General features: G+C 37.1%; 1 protein-coding gene across 1 annotated transcript in view; it reads right to left on the bottom strand.

Annotated features, from left to right (window-relative positions):
- Nucleotides 1–21,342, bottom strand: part of Mhcl (Myosin heavy chain-like) — a 938,273-nt gene that overhangs the window by 703,452 nt on the left and 213,479 nt on the right. Inside the window, exon 12 of the mRNA XM_090376088.1 lies at nt 20,024–20,216. Within this exon, the coding sequence (XP_090232214.1) occupies nt 20,024–20,216 (193 nt within the window). The remainder of the gene's footprint in view (nt 1–20,023; nt 20,217–21,342) is intronic.

Raw genomic sequence — 21,342 nt, 5'->3', positions numbered from 1 at the left:
TCTTCCGATTTTTTGATTGATCGTACCGTTCACTCATTGATTTTATAATGTTTTGCCACTGAGGAGACACTTTCACCATTAGAAATTTTGTCTAATAACTCAATTTTATTCGCTAATATCATCACCTTCTTTGATATTTTCACATTTCCCTTGTTATTCGTAGCCATATTTTTGTACAGGTTAGAAAGAACTTGTCCACAATAAGGTAGATTTATCACTTTTGTAAGCATATCAATTTATAAATTGATAAATTTTTAAGCATATAAATTAAAAGCAAACGACGAAACCTTCCACGACAAGTGCATAACACATACCGAACAAGGATTAGCAAGAAACATCCACGCTCGCGATTTTGTCACCCCTCTCTCCCCACCCACTGAGCACTGTTTTGACCAGGAAAGATAATTTTAGCCACGGCCATGTTTTTTTATAGCGGAAAATGTTCACGGCGCTTTAAAATTCACATTTTTTTAGGTTTCCTTTTATATTAAATCAGCGACCGCACGAATACAGATACCACGAATAGCGGGGGTTTACTGTATATGTAAAAATGGCAAATCTGCGAAAATTGAAAGAAGCCTTGAAAAATTATTTAAATTTGGTATGATGCTAGGCAACCTTTTTCTCTGCTACTTTTTATAATTATTATGGATCCTTTAAATAGACGAATGCAAGATAGTAATGAAGTGTGGAAGATAAAAAAGGTGAGCATCTTTATACGTAGATGATGTACTGTTAAACAATAGCTTGCAAGACCTTTAAGCATCACTGAATAAACTAGATAAAGGTTCCAGGGAATTTGGCATGCAAATTAGTTACATAAAAGCAAAAGTTATGAAAGCTGGACGTAACAAGGAGTATTCAAAGTGCAGACTAAATAAACAGAAATGGAATGTGTTGGCATACTTCTGCATCTAGGAACAGTCTTTAATGGACAAAGGTTAAACATGAAGATGAAGCAAAAGTGTAGGAAGCTAGTTAACAAAATTCATTTGGAGGAAAAGAGTAATTATCCAAAAGACAAAATTAGCTTTTTAAAATACAGCTACACAGGATAAAATAGCTTTTAGGGCTATTTAACATATAGAGCTAAGATCTGGATCACCAGGAACAAGAGGTTTAAGAAAAACTCAATTCCAACTGTCACAGTCATTCAAGAAAAAATTAAAAATCAATTTTATTTAAGTCTTTATGTGATGGTTCAATTTTTAATTTTCATTTCAATGAAGACAGAATTTTGCCAACTCTTAAACAATACTTGTTGCGGTTTGCAACAATTTCTTTAATTTGGTATAATAGGGTTTAATTCTGTAAATCAAAGTAAACAAATTAATTATTTATGTTTTTAGAATAATGTTTTTTTAAAGTGTTGTGGTACAGAATGTCAATAAAAGCTGCTTTTATTATATACAGTGATGTATTAAATAATTATATATTATTATACTCTTTCAATATGCCCTCCATAATTATAATGCACTTTCCAATCAGCAGTATTTCTTACAATTTGATTTTTACGAAACGTTTCATGAACATCTTTCTGTATTCATAATTTATATGTATTGTTTTACTTATTAAAAGATAGATTTATACCATGCCCAGCAATTTATTGAATCTTAACAAAGATGCTATTTTATATTGTTTCAAAACTTTAATGGCTGCTCTTAGTAACAATACATTAGACCTATTTCACACATGCCACACAGTTTGAAATATGCACATTGCAAGTAATTGGTGGTGGTGGTGGGGGGGGGGGCTCAAAGAAGTAAAATGTCAGATTTTTACATTGTGCTTTGAGAAATTCAAAAGAAATTTGGCTTAATGCTTGTTTAATTTTGTTTAAGGATGATAGGCTTGCTTTAATTTTGAACAGGATGATAGGCAATCATTTTATAAATACAGGATTAAGTTTATTTACAATAGAATCAGGATTTCAAGTAAAAAAGAGATATTTAAATGCAGCTTCATTTAAGGAATGAAAATGTTTGTTTTAAGGCTTCTCAGCTGTTTAATAAAAGATATGCTTTTCTGGAAATGAGAAGAAAGTTTGGTGGTGATTGGTTAAGAATAAGGTAGAATAAGCAATTAGAAGTTTCCAAAGTATTCAAGGATTTTGGCTTAAAATAGTATGAGTGTATTTAACAAGTTGTTTATTTAAGTTGTTTAGTTGCAGAAGAAATTCTGTCACTGCTTACTTAGGTGACTACACCTGTATTTAATAAGATGAAACCACAGTTTGCCCATAGTTAGCCAAAGTTTGGGGGCTGGTTACTCACACAAGTTAATTTTATGAAAGTTAATTTTATGAAACTTCTTTTCTTATGCTTTTAAGGTAAAAGGGATGCAGTAAGGGCTTGGTCCAACGTTTAAAGTTTGAAGACTGTAAATATCACTGGACTTTAAATTTTGCTTTAAGGAAACTTTCTAAAATGTTATATAGAAAACACAAAGTCCATGCTAATAAATGTAAAGGAAATAAACAAAAATCAAGACTTTGTATAATCATGTGATCACATTTCTTTTTCTTCTCTCGAACACACTAACTGCATTTTAATTCCCTCCCCCAGAAAAAAATATTTTCCTTTTGGCTGAAAATTTCTCAACTCATCCAAATTTACTGAAACAAAACTCCAAAACTGAGGGACAGGTAGGCACAACAAGTTACTGGGTCCAATAAGTGCTTAGTAAGAACTGAAACTATTGTTGCATAGTGTTTGGCTAGATCACAAATCTGCTTTTACTAGAAATTGTATCACATACTACCATATATATATATTCTTTCTGGCAGAATCCCTATCAGTTGATTCAACCACTGCCCATTTCAGTTCTTTAAATTAATTGCTGTACAATTCCTTTCACTTCAAAGGTGGTACTTGTGTATATGTCTGCTCTGGTATTCCCTTTCAGAGACTTGGTAATTTGGAATCTCCTCTTTTCAATCTTCTCTGGCTTAAAATCTCTTTACCACATTCTAACAAATCCACCTGTTGCCCCTATCATTCTCCCAACTTCACCAATAATTTGGAACTCTTTGGCTTCCTCTCTTTGAAACTTGATTTCTCCAGTCCAACTTTTCTAACAGTGAGGTAATTTTCCTTGGTGATTTTAATGTTCACAATTCCAGCTGGCTTCCATTTTCTAGCCACACAGTTCCAGCTGGATGAGATGCTGAGGCTTTTGCAATTATTAACGACCTCACACAGAGTGTTAAATTACCTACCAGAATACCAGACAATCCTAACCATGCAGCCAACAAGCTTGACCTTTTTCTCACAAACAACACTTCTACGTACACAGTCGAGGTGAGTGATCTTCTAGGTACCTCAGATCACAACTTGGTGATGGTCTCTTCTCAAATGGAGCCTTTATCTCATGGCTATTGTTATTGTTATTTGGTTTTTAGGAGCATTAGCAACTAAAGCCATATTGCTCCGGGATATGCTGTGGTCATTCCCTGACCTTTCCGCATCCTCCGTATTTGGTGGTCATGGGCTCGAACCCCTGTCTAATCAAGAAGCATGTGCTACGCACTGCTGCTCCTTCCCACCTGGCTACGGAGGCGCCTTATCTCATGGCTATTCCTAACCTCGAGTTGTTTAACATTCCAAGAATACAAAATGGAATGATCTGCATGATTTCTTTTCTTCTTTTCCTTGGTCGGATTACTGTTTCAAATCTCCTGATGTCAATGAAATTATTCTTGTAGGAATGAAATCCTTTATTCCACACTCCACTTCAAAATCTCAACCTTTATCTAAAAACTGTGGTTTTCCAATAAATGTGCTAAGCTCACAATAATTGTAAAGCAGTTATTAATTAGTCCAAACTAGATTTCAAACAGACTAAGAGTAGAAAACATGCTTCTTGTCCAAATGGTAGTCGAGCATTCTGGGTCTCTTTCCAAAGCTATTGGCTGCAACTTTTGTCCATCTCTATTCTCACCTCTGTCAAAATCAGATGGTTCTGTTGCCACCTCAGCCACAGACAAAATTGATCTGCTAGCATTCTACTTTTCTTCTAACTCGTGTATTGATAATCTTGGTAAACAACCTCCTACCATTCCCAGTATACTCCATTCAATGCCTCCTATGGTCTTCCATCAAAATGATATCAGAAGAATTTTGAACAGTCTTGATGCCAAGAAAGTGCCAGGTCCTGATGGTATTTCTCCACTAGTTCTCCAAACCAACCACTAGTTTTGAGAACTAGAGGAGCTTTTTAGGAACTGGCTGATATCCAGCCAGTAGCTAAAAAGGGTGACAAATCCCTACCATCCAATTATCATCCAATTGTACTTACTTCTACTCTTTCTAAAGTAATGGAGATATCAATTAACTGCCAACTCTTAAACAATCTAGAAATCTTCCATCTGTTCAATGATCACCAGTATGTATTCTACCAGTGTCAATCCACTCATGTTACCCATTTATGGACAAATTCAATGAAAAAGTTTAGAAAAACTCAAGCAATTTCCCTAAACTTTCTCTCCCACTGTTTTCCTCTTCTATATTAATTACTTTCTTCAACTGACCAGAAATCCTATCCATAGTTCTGCTGATGACAGAACATTCACTCCACCTTCCAGTTTGAGAAATCTTGCCCTGCACAAACAGATTCAACTTCTCAAATATCCACTACCTTTAACTCCCAAAATGCTTATCTCCAGGTAATTCTCCAATACAGAAAAGGTAACTTAATTGATTTCAATCCTTCTAAAATTCAGTCCTGTCTTATATCTCGTAAATAGGATCCTTTTGCTCGTATGCATATCTTCAATGACACTAATTTCTAGGTAATATCATATATCTCTATTGGGAATTACTCTGACTTCTAATCTCTTTTGTAAGCACGTTACAAATATTGCTTCCTCTGCATCTAAAAAAACTGAGTTTTCTGTTTCCCTCTCGGTGTTACTTTTTTTCTAATCAGTTGTTCACTCTGTACAAATCACAAATCTGTCCTGCTGTGGAACTCATCCATCCTACTCGTGGTTCCCATATCTGGGACGATGCCCCCCAAACATTCTCTCGGGTTCTAGATTCCATTCAAAAGAGAGAAGTTAGGTTAATTAATGACTCATTAGCATTAGTAGAGGCATTTGATGCAAGAAAGCAAGCTTATGCAGCATCGGCCAAAAAAAAAAAAAATAAATAAATAAATAAATAAAAAATAACCACTTCCACTTCACCCCTCTGTTCGTTCAAAATACCTGTCCAGCTGAGCCTTAAACTTATTTAGGCTATCAACTTCCACGACAAGGGATGGAAGTCTGTTCCACCAACCAACCACCCGGTGGCTAAAGGAAAATTTCTGCACGTCTATCCTACATCTGTCTTTCCTCAATTTGAATTTATGCCCTCTCAGGTGATTATTCTGAGCGAGAGGAAGAATCCCATCAGCATTGAGCATGCTCAAACCATTCAAGGCTTTATCCACCTCTATCAGATCACCTCGCTGGTGCCTAGTCTCCAGACATTGTAATTTGCAAAACTTAAGCCTTTCTTCGTAAGAGCACCCGCTTTGCTCCATTCACTAATCTTGTTGCCCTTCTCTGTACTCGTTCCATCAGCTCTACATCCTTCTTGAAATGAGGCCTCCAGACCTGTATACAGTACTCTAGGTGTGGCCTGACCATTGCCTTATAAAAGGGAATAATCACCTCCTTATCCCTGCTAGAAAAATTCCTATATATCATTGACAATACACCATGAGCTACTCTTGCAACCTGTCTGCACTGCTCAGAGAACTTCATATCCACCTGCACAACCACCCCCAGGTCCCTTTCATTCTCTACCACTGTCAGTGTAGTACCACAGAATTGATACGTTGCTCTGGGGTTGCTGTTTCCCATGTGTAGTACTTTACATTTGTCAATGTTAAACTTCATTTGCCACCTCTCAGCCCATCTGCTCAACCTTTCCAGATTATGTTGCAGCAGCATAGTGTCAGTAGTGTCCTTGACAACAGTGCCTACTTTTGTATTGTCTGCAAACATCCACATTAAGCTTGATATAACATCATCAATATCATTTATAAATACAGAAAACAATAATGCACCCAATACTGAACCCTGAGGGACTCCACTAATAACATTAGTCCAAGACGAGCAGTGTCCATTGATTACCACTCTCTGTCTTCTCCCCCTCAGCCAACCCTTTATCCACAGCAGCAATTTGCCCCCAATGTCACACTGCTCCAATTTGTGCAGCAGTCTTCCATGAGCAACAGTATCAAAAGCCTTTCTAAGATCCAAGTATATAATATCAAAGTTATTCCCTGCATCCAGTTCCTTTGTGACTGCATCATAGTATCCAATCAAATTGGTCAGGCAAGACTTCCCCTTAACAAAACCATGCTGTGTCCGAGCTATAACTAAAGTCTTGTCTAAATGATCCTGCAGTGCTTCTTTAACTAGTGCCTCCATTAATTTTCCTGGAACAGAAGTTAAACTCACAGGTCTATAATTACTTGTGTCAGCCTTTGATCCTCCTTTGTGAATTGGGGTCACATTTGCACACCTCCAGTCTGTGGGTACCTCCCCTGAGTCCAAGGAAGCTCTCATAATTATGGCTAAGGGTTTGCTTACTTCCTTTGCTGCCTCCTTTAATATAACTGGATAGATCCCATTCACCCCTGGTGTCTTTCTTGTGTTTATCTTCAACAATTTCTCCTCCACTTTACTCTCAGTTATTACAAGATTCTCTAGCTTACTGCTAGAGTTGAATACACCTCTGGCTTTCCCCTCACTAAATAACTCCTCATGTGTGAATGTCGATGCAAAATATTCATTTAGTTTGTTAGCTACCTGAGCAGGATCATCAACAGTTGAACCATCGATATCAAGTGGACCAATCTGATTCATCCCCTTCCTTCTAGAGTTTACATAAGTAAAGAACTCTTTGCTGTTTTTCTTTGCATCCCTTGCCAAAGATTTCTTGTAATCTGCCTTCGCCTGCCTAACCTCCTGTGTAACTTGGTTACAGATCAACTTGTATCTATAATAGGCTTCTGTGTCATGTGTTAATTTGTATGTGTTCCATGCATGTTTCTTCTCTGCCATATGCCTCATCAGTTCATCTGACATCCATTTAGGCCTAAACCTTGAACAATATTTCTTAGTTGGTATGTAAAGCCTAGTAGCTTCCAAGATAAGTTCTTTGAATGCTTCCCATTTTGCATTTGCTGTTGGTAACATCATCAGTTGGTTCCACTGTATAGAATTTAAATACTGTCTCAGTCCATCATAGTCGCCTTTACGAAAGCAATAACCCTTCCCTTTACCTCTAATGGTAGTTACCTCTTTGAGTAAATCCCACTTCAGTACACTGTGATCACTGCCACCTAGTGGTTCATTTATCTGCAGATTCTTAATGCATGAAGAATCACTGCTGATAATCAAATCAAGAGTATTCCTCCCTCTAGTTGCCTCCCGAACATGCTGATGTAGAAAACAATCATCCAATAAATTCATAAAAGCCTTGCTAGTGTGTGAGTGACCAGCCCCCAAATTCCAGTCAATATCTGGGAAATTAAATTCTCGTATTATAAGACTCTCTGATTTACTGGCCCACTCTATTTCCCTGTACAGTTTCATATTATACTCATCAGAGTCATTAGGCCTATAGCACACTCCTCTCAATTGTGATCTCCCAATTCTTATGTCACACCAAACTGACTCGATACTGCACTGTCCAGCGATGTCCACTGGCTTTACTTCTTGGGATTTTATGTATTTCTTAACTAATAGCATAACCCCTCCTCCCTTCCTATCCAGTCTATCCTTTCTGTAGACGTTGTACTCCCCAAATTCCAGTTCTGCATTCCTTATATCTGTGTGACACCACGTGTCTGATATCCCAACAATATCTGCCTTTGATGTTTTGAGCAATTTTTTTTTTTTTTTTTTTGTTTTTTTTTTTTTTTTTTTAGGAGCATTAGCAACTAAGGCCATATTGCTCCGGGATATGCGGTGGTCATTCCCTGACCTTTCCGCATCCTCCGTATTTGGTGGTGACGGGCTCGAACCCCGGTCTAATCAAGAAGCGTGTGCTACGCACTGCTGCTCCTTCCCACCTGGCTACGGAGGCGCCGTTTTGAGCAATACCTCAAATTCATCAAATTTATTTACTAAACTCCTAGCATTGGTGTACACGCAAGTATACATGCACATATTTCTATTCTTAGCTACCCTAACACAACCCGTGTGTTTACTTGTACCGCAATGACTCCCGGCAGTCTCTGAAATATCCTGCATCTTGTTTTTCAGGCTTCTGCTCATTCCAATAGAAGCAGTGCAAGAATCTCTTTCACCTCTGCCAGTGGCTACTGTTAATCTATTCGTCTTTGTCTCCCCCCCCAAGCCAGCAGTTTTCCGACCCACCTAACACTGCCTCGATAGCATCAGCAAATATTCTCGCACTCTTTCTATTTAAGTGTATCCCATCCCTGTAGAAGCAATCTCTCCTGTTAACAAGTACAGTCCAGACTGAAAAAAAAATTCTACCCCTTGAGCCTTGCACAATCTTTTGATCGACAAGGCTCTCATCATATACTCCCTCCGATCGTGTCTGGGCAGAATTGCAGACACTTTCAAATTCAACCCTATTTCACGGCTTTTTTTCAACAGTGACCTGTACTTGTTAAGCAATTCTGCCGGTCTCCTACTCTTGATATCATTAGTGCCAACATGTACAACTATATCACCTTTTGTGCCCTTAAAAGATGATATTGCTCTACAACGTCATCAACCTTTGCCCCTGGCAGACATACCCTGGTCCCGTTCCACCTATCCTTTTTACAAAGCATGTTCCCCGTTTCCCTGACAATAGAGTCACCTACAACTACTAGTTCCTTTGGGACCAGCGCATTCTCCCTTGGGGGTTGCCGCTGTGTTGCGCGATGACCAAGTGCAAGCTCTGGCATTGATGTGGGCAGCTGAGAGCTTGATGGGCCCCTCAATTTAGTTCCTTTGAGGGCATCCACCCTGTCCTTCAAGCTCTCATATAGGCCCATAAGAACGCTGAGATGTTGCCTGATTTCGATACACTCCTTGCATCGTGCACACACAAAGACATCCCCCATGGCAATATCATGTCCCGTACCTGAATGCTCCACAAACATCATGCAAGCTGTGCATTTTAGAAGGCTGTGATTCAGAAGGCAATTGCCCCCCTCAGTTCTCCTCTGAGCCACAGCACTTCCATTAGCTTGAGCCTTTTGTTTTGCTGCTCTGGTCTGAGTCATGATTTCTTTTAATTTAAATAAAATTTCAATTTCAGTTTATACCCTAACTTATCTCCCAACACAGTTATAACGGGATATATATTTTTTAGTGTCAAGTATTAATTATCTCCGAGTTCCCTTTATAAAACTTCCGTATCAGTTATGTATTAAATAATTATGTTACGTTTATAATCTAAGTAGGTATATGTATTTAGTTAAAAGTACAATTTAAATGCCAACGAAGTTCAACAAGTTTAATAGATTTTACTGATCACTGAAAATATTATAACCTATACTATAATAACGCTATCTAGGTTCTATATATAACGATCGTATGACAAAGACAAAGGCGGGAAGTTACGAACGGTAAAGATATATGGACACTTAAGTATTAATTAACTTTCAAATCTCGCTGTCTCAATTCAGAATAAACTAACGATCCTTACTAGGTCTATAAGCTACTTACAAAAAATAATTTGATGTAAAAAATATTCAATAAGCGGCTAAATATGGCTAAAAAACTTCTCGTTCAGCGGAGTTGCGACTTGTAACACGTGAATACCCTTACCGATACTTTTATGCAATTGCAAGGCCGAGTAAAGAATAAATACACCAAATTAATCAGAAAATCACAAAATAATGCTATACTACTAAATTTAAATCAAAAGTTTTAGAAAAACAATAATTTCAAATCAATAAATAAGAAAAATCCACTTAGCGGCTTTGAACACGTCTGGCCACTACTAGCCTCGTCAGCAGACTCCCTTCTCTGTACTCGTTCCAGCATCTCTACATTCTTCTTGAAATGAGGCCTCCAGACCCGTATACAGTACTCTAGGCGTGGTCTGACCATTGCCTTATAAAAGGGAATAATCACTTCCTTATCCTTGCTAGAAAAATTCCTATATATCATTGACAATACATGAGCTACTCTTGCATCCCATCTGCACTGCTCAGAAAACTTCATATCTGCCTCCACAACCACCCCCAGGTCCCTTTCATTCTCTACCACTGTCAGTGTAGTACCACAGAGTTGATACGTTGCTCTGGGGTCGCTGTTTCCCATATGTAGTACTTTACATTTGTCAATGTTAAACTTCATTTGCCACCTCTCAGCCCACCTGCTCAATCTTTCCAGATCCTGTTGCAGTAGCATAGTGTCAGTAGTGTCCTTGACAACCCTGCCAACCTTCGTATCATCTGCAAACTTGGACATTAAGCTTGATATCCCATCATCAATATCATTTATAAATACAGAAACAATAATGGACCCAATACTGAACCCTGAGGGACTCCACTAATAACATTAGTCCACGATGAGCAGTGTCCATTGATTACCACTCTCTGTCTTCTCCCCCTCAACCACCCCTTTATCCATAGCAGCAATTTGCCTCCAATGCCACACTGCTCCAATTTGTGCAGCAGTCTTCCATGTGCAACAGTATCAAAAGCCTTTCTAAGATCCAAGTATATAATATCAAAGTTATTCCCTGCATCCAGTTCTTTTGTGACTGCATCATTGTATCCAATCAAATTGGTCAGGCAAGACTTCCCCTTAACAAAACCATGCTGTGTCTGAGCTATAACTGAAGTCTTGTCTAGATGATCCTGCAGTGCTTCTTTAACCAGTGCCTCCATTAATTTTCCAGGAACAGAAGTTAAACTAACAGGTCTATAATTAATTGTGTCGCCCTTTGATCCTCCTTTGTGAATTGGGGTCACATTTGCACATCTCCAATCCATGGGTACTTCCCCTGAGTCCATGGAAGGTCTCATAATTATGTCTAAGGGTTTGCTTACTACCTTTGATGCCTCCTTTATAATATAACTGGATAGATCCCATCCACCCCAGTTGCCTTTCTTGTATTTATCTTCAACAATTTCTCCTCCACTTTACTCTCAGTTACTACAAGATTCTCTAGCTTACTGCCAGAGTTGGATACACCTCTGGAATTCCCCTCGCTGAATAACTCCTCATGTGTGAATGTCGATGCAAAATATTCATTCAGTTTGTTAGCTACCTGAGCAGGATCATCAACAGTTGACCCATCAATATCAAGTGGACCAATCTGATTCATCCCCTTCCTTCCAGAGTTTACATAAGTAAAGAACTCTTTGCTGTTTTTCTTTGCATCCCTTGCCAAAGATTTCTCGTAATCTGCCTTCGCCTGCCTAACCTCCTTTGTAACTTGGTTACAGATCAACTTGTATCTATCATAGGCTTCTGTGTCACGTGTTAATTTGTATGTATCCCATGCATTTTTCTTCTCTGCCATATGTCTCATTAGTTCATCTGACATCCACTTAGGCCTAAACCTTGAACAATATTTCTTAGTTGGTATGTAAAGCCTAGTAGCTTCCAAGATAAGTTCTTTGAATGCTTCCCATTTTGAATTTGCTGTTGGTAACATCATCAGTTGGTCCCACTGTATAGAATTTAAATACTGTCTCAGTCCATCGTAGTCGCCTTTATGAAAGCAATAACCCTTCCTTTTACCCCTAATGGTAGTTACCTCTTTGAGTAATCCCACTTCGGCACACTGTGATCACTGCCACCTAGTGGTTCATTTACCTGCAGATTCTTAATACATGAAGAATCACTACTGATAATCAAATCAAGAGTATTCCTCCCTCTAGTTGCCTCCCGAACATGCTGATGTAGAAAACAATCATCCAATAAATCCACAAAAGCCTTGCTAGTGTGCGAGTGACCAGCCCCCAAATTCCAGTCAATATCTGGGAAATTAAAATCCCCCATTATAATACTCTCTGATTTACTGGCCCACTATTTCCCTGTACAGTTTCTTATTATACTCATCAGAGTCATTAGGCCTATAGCACACTCCTACTCATCTGTAACAAAGTCTCTCCACTCTCTGTCTTATAGACATCCTGTTTCTGCTGCATGCCTTTTCTACAGATACTTCCATGGGGGGGCTGTTCTTCTGAACTGACTTCTATAATTCTCCTTCTTTCTTCCAAACCAGTCCGAACACATGCCTCAACCAGTCAGTATCCTTTTAATTTACAGCTTCAAACTCATAGAACCAACTTTTCTTCTTCATCATTTATTCATTCACAGCCGCCCTTAATACATATTTCCTGAAAATTACAATTTACAGAAATTCAAGTCTAGTGTCAACAAGTATCTTTTTTCATCTTCTCAACCTTCAACTCATACACAGTACTAAGTACTATAGGTTCTGACACCTCTCGTACTTGGGGTTATCATAAAAAAAAAAAAACCATCCTGAAAATTAGCAGACTGTACATTTTTTTTTTTTTTTGCAGGGTGTACATTTTTCTTTTAAGTAAGTAGCATGATTAATAAAAAAAATAACACACACACACACACACACACACACACACACACACACACGCACACACTTAATTTCACACAGCCAAAGTAAAAAATTTTCAGCTGCACTCAGAGTTTATTTTTCTACCTTTCATTTTCTTTTTACCACTCTCAGCTGTTCTAAAGTGACATGACGATCAATGATTCATGTAGTATAATTAACAAGAGCAGTTCAGGCTTTCATGCTTACTTATGAAGTTTACCCTTTTTTGCATGGATTAGAGTATTAAACAGTAAATAATATCCCAAGGCATCAATACTCTCGCTCCCTCTCTCTCTAGTAAGAATGTACAAATATAAAAAATAAATAAAAAAAACAATGTGTATTTTAACATATAGCTTGTATACACTGAACAATATTAACTAGTGATGGCAGCAAGAATGAAACTTAGCAATCCTGTTATCACTTGTGAGAAATTTATTGAATTTCTCCACAGCACAGCTAATTAAATTAGTATGTTAACCACCTACTCAAGTTCATCAGTAGGCAGTTAACACACTAACCGCCTACCACAACAAAACTAAAAGATCATCAATATTTTAAATGAGAATTATGAAAATTCTGCAGTTAATAAGAGTGTCTCACTAAAAATTTCGCTTGATTAATTCATACCATGTTCTCTGAACTTGTGGAGATACTTCGAACCCACTTAAATCAGACTGGACATATACTGGTCCTTTGAACTTCATTTTACTACACACTATTTAAATTATATGAATCATTGATGATTAAATTAAAAATTTCTGTACTGAAGTGGTTACAAATGGAATAAACTTCATTAAATAGTGAGTACCATTTAAACTAGAATGTTACAGGAATTCTAAATCTAAATTCCAAGGCATTCCCATGCCTTTTCCATATGATTTTGCATAATTTTTCTTGATATGCAAAAATGGAAACAGGCTGCTCACCCATAAGTGATTCTTTTGTTTGTGTAATTAAATTATAAGGTCTCCTCTACATTATATTATTAATATAACCTAAAAAGCAATATATGTTTTATACAAATGGCCTCTCCATCCCCTCTTAGCTATCCACCTTACTCCTAATATTAACATACAAAACATATACCTTACTTCAGAGAAATACAAATATGACATAATTTAACAGAGAGTGAATCAAATAACATTGTTTTATTAATAATATATTGGATAATATTATATGAAGATAGTAAATTCTTCTCTAAATCTTTTTCCATTTCCACTTGAAGCTATATAAATAAGTATAAAGTTCATGCACTTAATCTTTTCATTAATCATTTCATTAATCTTTTCATTTGGTCCTTGAGGTTGTCACAGACATTCTCTCAGATATGCCAGACAAGCTGTACTTGCTACCTGAGAGTCTAAAACACTGATGGAACTGATATTCGGGTGACACTCAAGTCAAGTGGACCCAATTTCGGCGAAGTCCGGACGGTCTGTGACAGCCAAATCCTCTGCTTGCACCTTCACGATGGTGGGACTGTTAGTAATACTGGGTATAACCCCCATGCACAAGTACATGGTGGGTGACCACCCAGGTGTGAACCAACGTAAGCAGGGGTCGAGGTGTGGCACCCACACCACATGGAGGAACGCTGCCCCTCTATGTTACCAGGCAGTACTAGGTGGAAGATGACTCTCATCAACCGGTGAAATACCACCACTTTGCTTATTGGAGGCTTGAAGTGGTGGAACCCATGTTTAGTCTCTAGAGCTAAGTTCCGGTCAACCCTTCCCTATCTCTTCCATCATGCAGTATGATTGATGACATTTGAGGTTATGATGAACGTTGTGGCGAGATCCAATATTCTTTACATTTCGAGGGTTCAGCTCTAAAACGGTTTTCGCAGGCCGGCCACTAGTTAGTACACCGGACCGGACCTATTGGTAACTCTCTAGGAAGCTTCCAGATCAGCTAGTGTATAATCTTGCTACCTCTACTTTGCCAGATAGTGACTGGAGGGAGTCCGAGTAGTGTGTATGCGGGGAGCATTGTCGAGGCCACGTTATGTCAAGGATCTGGGTATATTCTTACCACATGTACGCCATATCCAAAAATTTCATTACTTCATACAGCATGTCCCACCCACTTTTTCTTACTATTGAATACACCATGAATTGTCAAACTAATAGAGCAAGCTTATCTGCGAAAAGATCTAAACCTCCCAAGGACTTCCTAATTCATTTCACAAATATACGTGGTCTCAATTCTAATCTCAACGATGTCCATTTCCACTTGCAGTCTGCCAAACCTCATGTACTTTTTCTGACAGAATCTCAGTTATCGGTTGATTCAAGTACTGCTCATCTCAGATGCCCAAATTATTCGCTGTATGATTCCTTTCGCCTCAAAGGTGGTACTTTTGCATATGTCCGTTCTGATATTCCCTGTCAGAGACTTGGCAATTTGGAATCTCCTCTCTTTGATCTTCTCTGGCTTAAAATCTCTCTACCTCATTGTGTCAAATTCATCTGTTGTCTCTACCGTTCTCCCTAACTCGACTAATCACTTGGAGCTCTTTGACTTCCTCTCGTTGCAACTTGACTTTCTCCAGTCCAACTTTCCTAACAGTGAGGTAATTTTCCTTGGTGATTTTAACGTTCACGACCCCAGCTGGCTTCCGTTTTCTAGTCACACTGACCCAGCAGGTCGAGATGCTGAGGCATTTGCAATTACTAATGACCTAGCACAGATTGTTCATTTACCTACAAGAATACCGGACAATCCTCATCATACAGCCAATACGCTTGATCTTTTTCTCACAAACAACCCTTCCAAGTACACGGTCGAAGTGAGAGCTCCTTTAGGCACTTCAGATCACAACTTGGTGATTGTCTCTTCTCCAATGGAACCTTTATCTCATGGCTATTCCCAACCTCGTGTTGTTTGGCATTACAAGAATGCAAAATGGGATGACCTGCAAGACTTCTTTTCATCTTTTCCTTGGTCAGATTACTGTTTCAAAAGTTCTGATGTCAACGTTTGCTCAGATCGTGTCAACGAATTATTCTTGCAGGAATGGAATCCTTTATCCCACACTCCACTTTAAAATCTCGTCCTTTATCTAAACCTTGGTTTTCCAATAAATGTGCTAAGGCTGTCCAAGAGAAGAATGTTGCATATCGTAATTGGCTTGTCTCTAATTCTTCAGTTTCATTTTCTGCCTACACCAAAGCTCGCAACAATTGTAAAGCAGTTATTAATCAGTCCAAACTAGAGTTTGAACAGGCTAAGAGTAGAAAACTTGCTTCTTGCCCTAATGGTAGCCGAGCATTCTGGTCTCTTGCCAAAGCTATTGGCCGCAACTTTTGCCCATCTCTGCTCCCACCTCTGTCCAAACCAGATGGCTCTGTTGTCACTTCAGCCAAGGATAAAGCTGACCTGCTAGCATCCCATTTTTCTTCCAGCTCATGTATTAATGATCTTGGTAAAACACCTCCCACCATTCCCAACACACTCCATTCAATGCCTCCTGTGGTCTTCCGTCAAAAGGATATCAGAAGGATTTTGATGAATCTCGATGCTAAGAAAGCTCCAGGTCTTGATGGTATTTCTCCACTTGTTCTCAAAACCGGTGCTCCTGAACTTACTCCTATTCTTTGCCGCTTTTTTTTTTTTTACTTTCATATTCCAAAGGTGTTTTTCCTTCTGCTTGGAAATTTGCTCATATCCAGCCAGTTCCTAAAAAGGGTGACAAATCCCTCCCATCCAATTATCGTCCCATTGCAATTACTTCTACTCTTTCTAAAGTAATGGAGAAATCAATTAACCGCCAACTCTTAAACTACCTAGAAACCTTCCGTCTGATCAACGATCACCAGTATGGATTCCGTCAGTGTCGATCCACTGGTGATATTCTGGTTTATGTTACCCATTTGTGGACTAATTCAATGGAAAGGTTCGGTGAAACACAAGTAGTTGCTCTTGACATCTCAAAGGCTTTTGATCGTGTTTGGCATAAAGGTCTTCTAAACAAGCTTCCATCTTATGGTTTGCCAACTGTTTCTAGTAATTGGTTATCCAGTTTTCTCTCTGATCGGTCACTGAGGGTGATGGTTGATGGCTCTCTGTCTTCTAACTTCTCCACTAATGCCGGTGTCCCCCAAGGTTCAGTTCTTTCCCCCACTCTTTTCCTCTTGTATATCAATGACCTTCTTCCATTGACTGGAAATTGTATCCATAGTTTTGCCGATGATAGCACATTGCATTCAACTTTCCATTTTGAGAAACCTTGTCCTGCTCAATCAGCTTCAACTTCTCGAAAATCTGCTACCAATTCCTTAAATGCCGATCTTCAGGTAATTCTCCAGTGGGGCAAAGACAACTTAGTTGATTTCAACCCTTCTAAAACTCAGTCTTGTCTTATATCTCGCAAAAAGGATTCTTCTGCTCCTATGCTTATCTTTAGTGACACTCCAATTTCTAGGCAAAAGGATATATCTCTTTTGCGGATTACCCTGACTTCTAATCTCTCTTGGCACAGGCACATTACAAATATTGCTTCCTATGCATCTAAAAAACTTGGTTTTCTCTTTCGCTCTCGGCGTTACTTTTCTTCCAAACAGCTGCTCACTCTGTATAAATCGCAAATCCGCCCTGCCATGGAATATTGTTCCCACATCTGGTGTTGTGCCCCCAAAACCTCTCTCAGGCTTCTTGATTCCATTCAGAAGAGGGCAGTTAGGTTAATTAATGATTCATCTCTAACAGAGTCTCTCCACTCGCTGTCTCATAGACGCACTGTTTCTGCTGCATGCCTCTTCTACAGATACTTCCATGGGCACTGTTCTTCTGAATTAGCTTCTATAATTCCCGCTCTCTCTTTCAAAACAGTCCGAACACGTGCCGCCACCAGCCAACATCCATTTACTGTCCAACTTCAAACCCACAGCACCAACTTTTCATCTTCCTCATTTATTCATTCAACTGCCGTTTTCCGGAACAACCTTCCTTCACATGTATTTCCTGAAAATTACAATCTACAGAAGTTCAAGTCCAATGTCAACAAATATCTTCTTTCGTCTTCTCAATCTCCAACCCAAGCACGGTACTAAGTACTATAGGTTCTAATACCTCTCGTGTTTGGGGTTCACATAAAAAAAAAAAAATTTATGAAAAGACACACGGCAGAATGTGTGTGTGTGTGGGCTCGTGGTAATGAGATTTCCATTATGGCCCACTCTGCAAATTAAATTGTTATTTTAAAAAATTATAAATAACAGAAACTTTATAGTTAAATTCTTTGAAATATTAATTTTGAAACTAAAGGTGAAATCTAAATAAACATTAAATGCAAACCAAGCATAAATTCCAAAAAAAAATTAAAAGCAGAAATTTAATCCACTACTGGGGCTCCATCTCATCAGGAATCCCAAGAACTCTTCTAAACCCACTAGTAGACAAAGTTAAGAGGCTGTGACTTAAAAAAAAAAAAAAAAAAAAAAAAACCACCCAATTTCTACTTTAAATTTTTGGGAGAATTTATATTTGGCTCAAATTTAATGTCTGATTCGGTTTGAAATTTAGTTTCAAATTACACATTAATCAAGTGTTTCTCGGTAACTGGGGAAGGGGGAGGAAACAGATATGGAACTGTCTTGACATTTGGTAGAATATCCTCTTAGTTTTTATTTTATTTTAGAAAATTTCTGATTTCTTTGAATGCATTTAACCAGTAGAAAAGATAAGGAACTTTTCAAAATCCTTTCAAAATACATAATTCAGTGTAGAATAAAAACAAACAATTGTAATCCTTGAATTTACTGACTCTTCTCCTCCTCATTATTATTATAATACTAGAAATAGTTATGAAAAGTACGAATGAAGACAAAATGAAGTCATATATAACAATGTCACTTTGAATGTTCCCAACAAAATGTACCAACACATCCAGGGATGGCTTCTAATCAACACAAAATTTGATCAACTAAGAGTAAAGAATTTGATCAAGTAAGAGTATTTGATCAAAATTCCAACTAAAGATTTGATAGACTAAGATTAATTCAAAATCCCAACAAAAGGGATCAAACAACGATTAACTCCAGGCTAGAAGCACTCAATTATTTTATATTTGCTCTCAATGATTAACTCCAGGCTAGAAGCACTCAGATATTTTATATTTGTTCTGCTGCACTTTAGTTTTTGATCTTTACTTGTACATACCACATTTATAATATATATATATTTATAATTATTGATAAAAAATAAAGAAAGTTAAAACGACAATAACTGTAACTAATATGTAAATAATATTTATGAGTCAATGCAGTTGCAAGCAATCATGCAATACACCCATACGAGGACGTAGGAGAAACTATTTCTTATCTATACCACTATTTTTCGCCTTTGTGGAGTTCAGGTTCTATTATTCCTACTCCTTTAGTTTTTCTTCTTACTATCTGCATGTTTCTCTATGCGTTAATTTAATTATTTATTTTTACCGTATCCATCACATAGGGGGCACCACATATTATTTTGACGACTATTACATTATGTCCTAGATACGGTCAATATGTAGTATGTATTATATATTTAATCTTATTTTAATCATTAAATTACGTTCTCTGTCGGGTCAACGATGATTAATATATGCTTACATTTATATTTCTTACCTTTGATTCTAATATTTCTAAACTTTTATTATCATCATTTGATTTATTTATATTCGATTTACTTTTGGCCTATACTGGTTTATATTTGGTTTAGATTTAAACTACTTAGCATATATTGATCATCACAGAAACAGAGAACCTCTTGTCGTTTTTTGCCTTTATTCTGGGTGGTTGGCCCCAGTTGAAGTCATCTAGATTGTCGGTAAAAAGCGATAATATATATATATATATTTTTTTTTTTTTTTTTTTTTTTTTGCGTTTTCTTAGGTCCCTGATGGTATTATTATTGGATTGCTCTGCTTATTCTAATGGTTCTTTATATTATTCTTTATATTATCCTTAATATTATAAATATATATATATATATATATATATATATATAAAGTGAAAACTGGTAATAGGTCTATGTTAGTTATATTAGAGTCCAGCAGTAATGTCATATATATGTGTTAATTACCCTTTTCCCCATGTTATCCTGGTGAAAGAACAAAAATAAAATTCATGAAAAGAGTTAAGAATGATAGTAGAACAAAATAAAATAAAATAAAATAGATTTTATAGAATAAACACTTTTGGAAACATTTCTTAATATTTAATGTGCTTTCATTTTTTGAAACTTTCTAAATTTAAATTTAATAATGTTTTTCATAAACATTAAAAATTAATTTCTTTATTTTAGAAAAAATGTCTATCTTCTAGGAGGCTGCATTTTCTGTATTTCAAGGAATGTTTGGCCAAAGTAAAAACTAAACCAAATAGGATAGAAAGTAATCACACATATGCATGATACTTATTTTATTACAAAAAGTAAATAAAATAGTGAAAAAAGTTTTTTCTTTATTTTTGTACCTGAGCATATCTTTCTTGCTGAACTGAAAAGACAGAATCATGAAAAAGAAGTTGCAGTCGTTCTTGAATATAATTATGGCATAAATCTTCCAAAGTACCTCCACCCTGATGTCCACAAGAAGCTGGATTCTGAAATCCAGGGGCATCCAGTAAGTATATTGATGCCATGCTACGTCCTCCACTGGAGAGAGAGCTATATTGTACAAAAATTACACTTAAAGTTAGATCAGTGAAAAAATATATAAGAAGGCAATTCTTTTTAATTTAAATTATGGCATAAATTTTTAGGTATAAATGTGAAAATGAGAGTTTTAATCATGCAGACACCAATAAAATAACAATATACCATTCAATTTTAAGTCTTAAAAGCAAAAGGCAGCTAATTAAAAAAAATCATATGGCTTAACCATAAAATTTATTGGGAGAGCTTTTATATTTCAATTGAAATTTTATTCACTGGATTCTGTAAAGTATTGTTAAATAGAATCTCAATGATGTTCACATAATTTTTTTTCATAAAAATTAAAAAAAAAAAAAAAAATTAACTAAAACTACAGTATAGCTTTTGTAGTTCCAGGAGAGAGGTGCAAATAAACAAAGAGGAGTTCTTTGTAGGGGACGGAATCAGAAAAATTATCTGCCAAAATAAAAATACTACTATAACAATAAAGCACTTTTACTACAGAAAATTACAACATTATTTGTAATTACAGGGTCTTTGTTGCCACTGGCTGCTATTGAATAAATATTTATTAATTAGTGACAAACTACTAAATTAGAGAAGTTTTGAAGATTACATTGATTCTTTGGTATTACCCCACTGTCAGGGCTGATATTGTGTGGATCTCTTCTGCTATTTAGAGGACAACTTACTAATTACATTGACTGCTTCTATAGGGATGGGATACACTTAAATAGAAAGGGTGCAAGAATATTTGCTGATGCTATCAAGGCAGTGTTAGGTGGGTCGGAAAACTGCTAGCTTGGGGGGATACAAAGACTAATAGTTTAACAGTAACCGCAGGCAGAGGCGAAGGTGATTCTTGCACAACTTCTATTAGAATAAGAAGCGACCTGGAGCGAGGGGTGTTGGGGGTTTCAGGGACGGATGGCAGTCATCCTGGAATAGTTGGGTATATGGGATGTGTTAGGGTAACAAGGAATAGGCATAGGAGCATGTATGCTTGCATGTATACCAATGCTAGAAGTATAGTAAATAAATTTGATGAATTTGAAGTGTTGGTCAAGACATCAAAGGCAGATATTGTTGGGATAGCAGAGACGTGGTGTCACAAAGATATAAGGAATGCAGAACTGGA

Source organism: Mastigoproctus giganteus, chromosome 1 (genome assembly GCF_048544385.1).
Source record: "Mastigoproctus giganteus isolate SK-2022 chromosome 1, ASM4854438v1, whole genome shotgun sequence".
Lineage (NCBI taxonomy): Eukaryota > Metazoa > Arthropoda > Arachnida > Uropygi > Thelyphonidae > Mastigoproctus > Mastigoproctus giganteus.
This window is presented reverse-complemented; position numbering and strand designations above follow the sequence as displayed.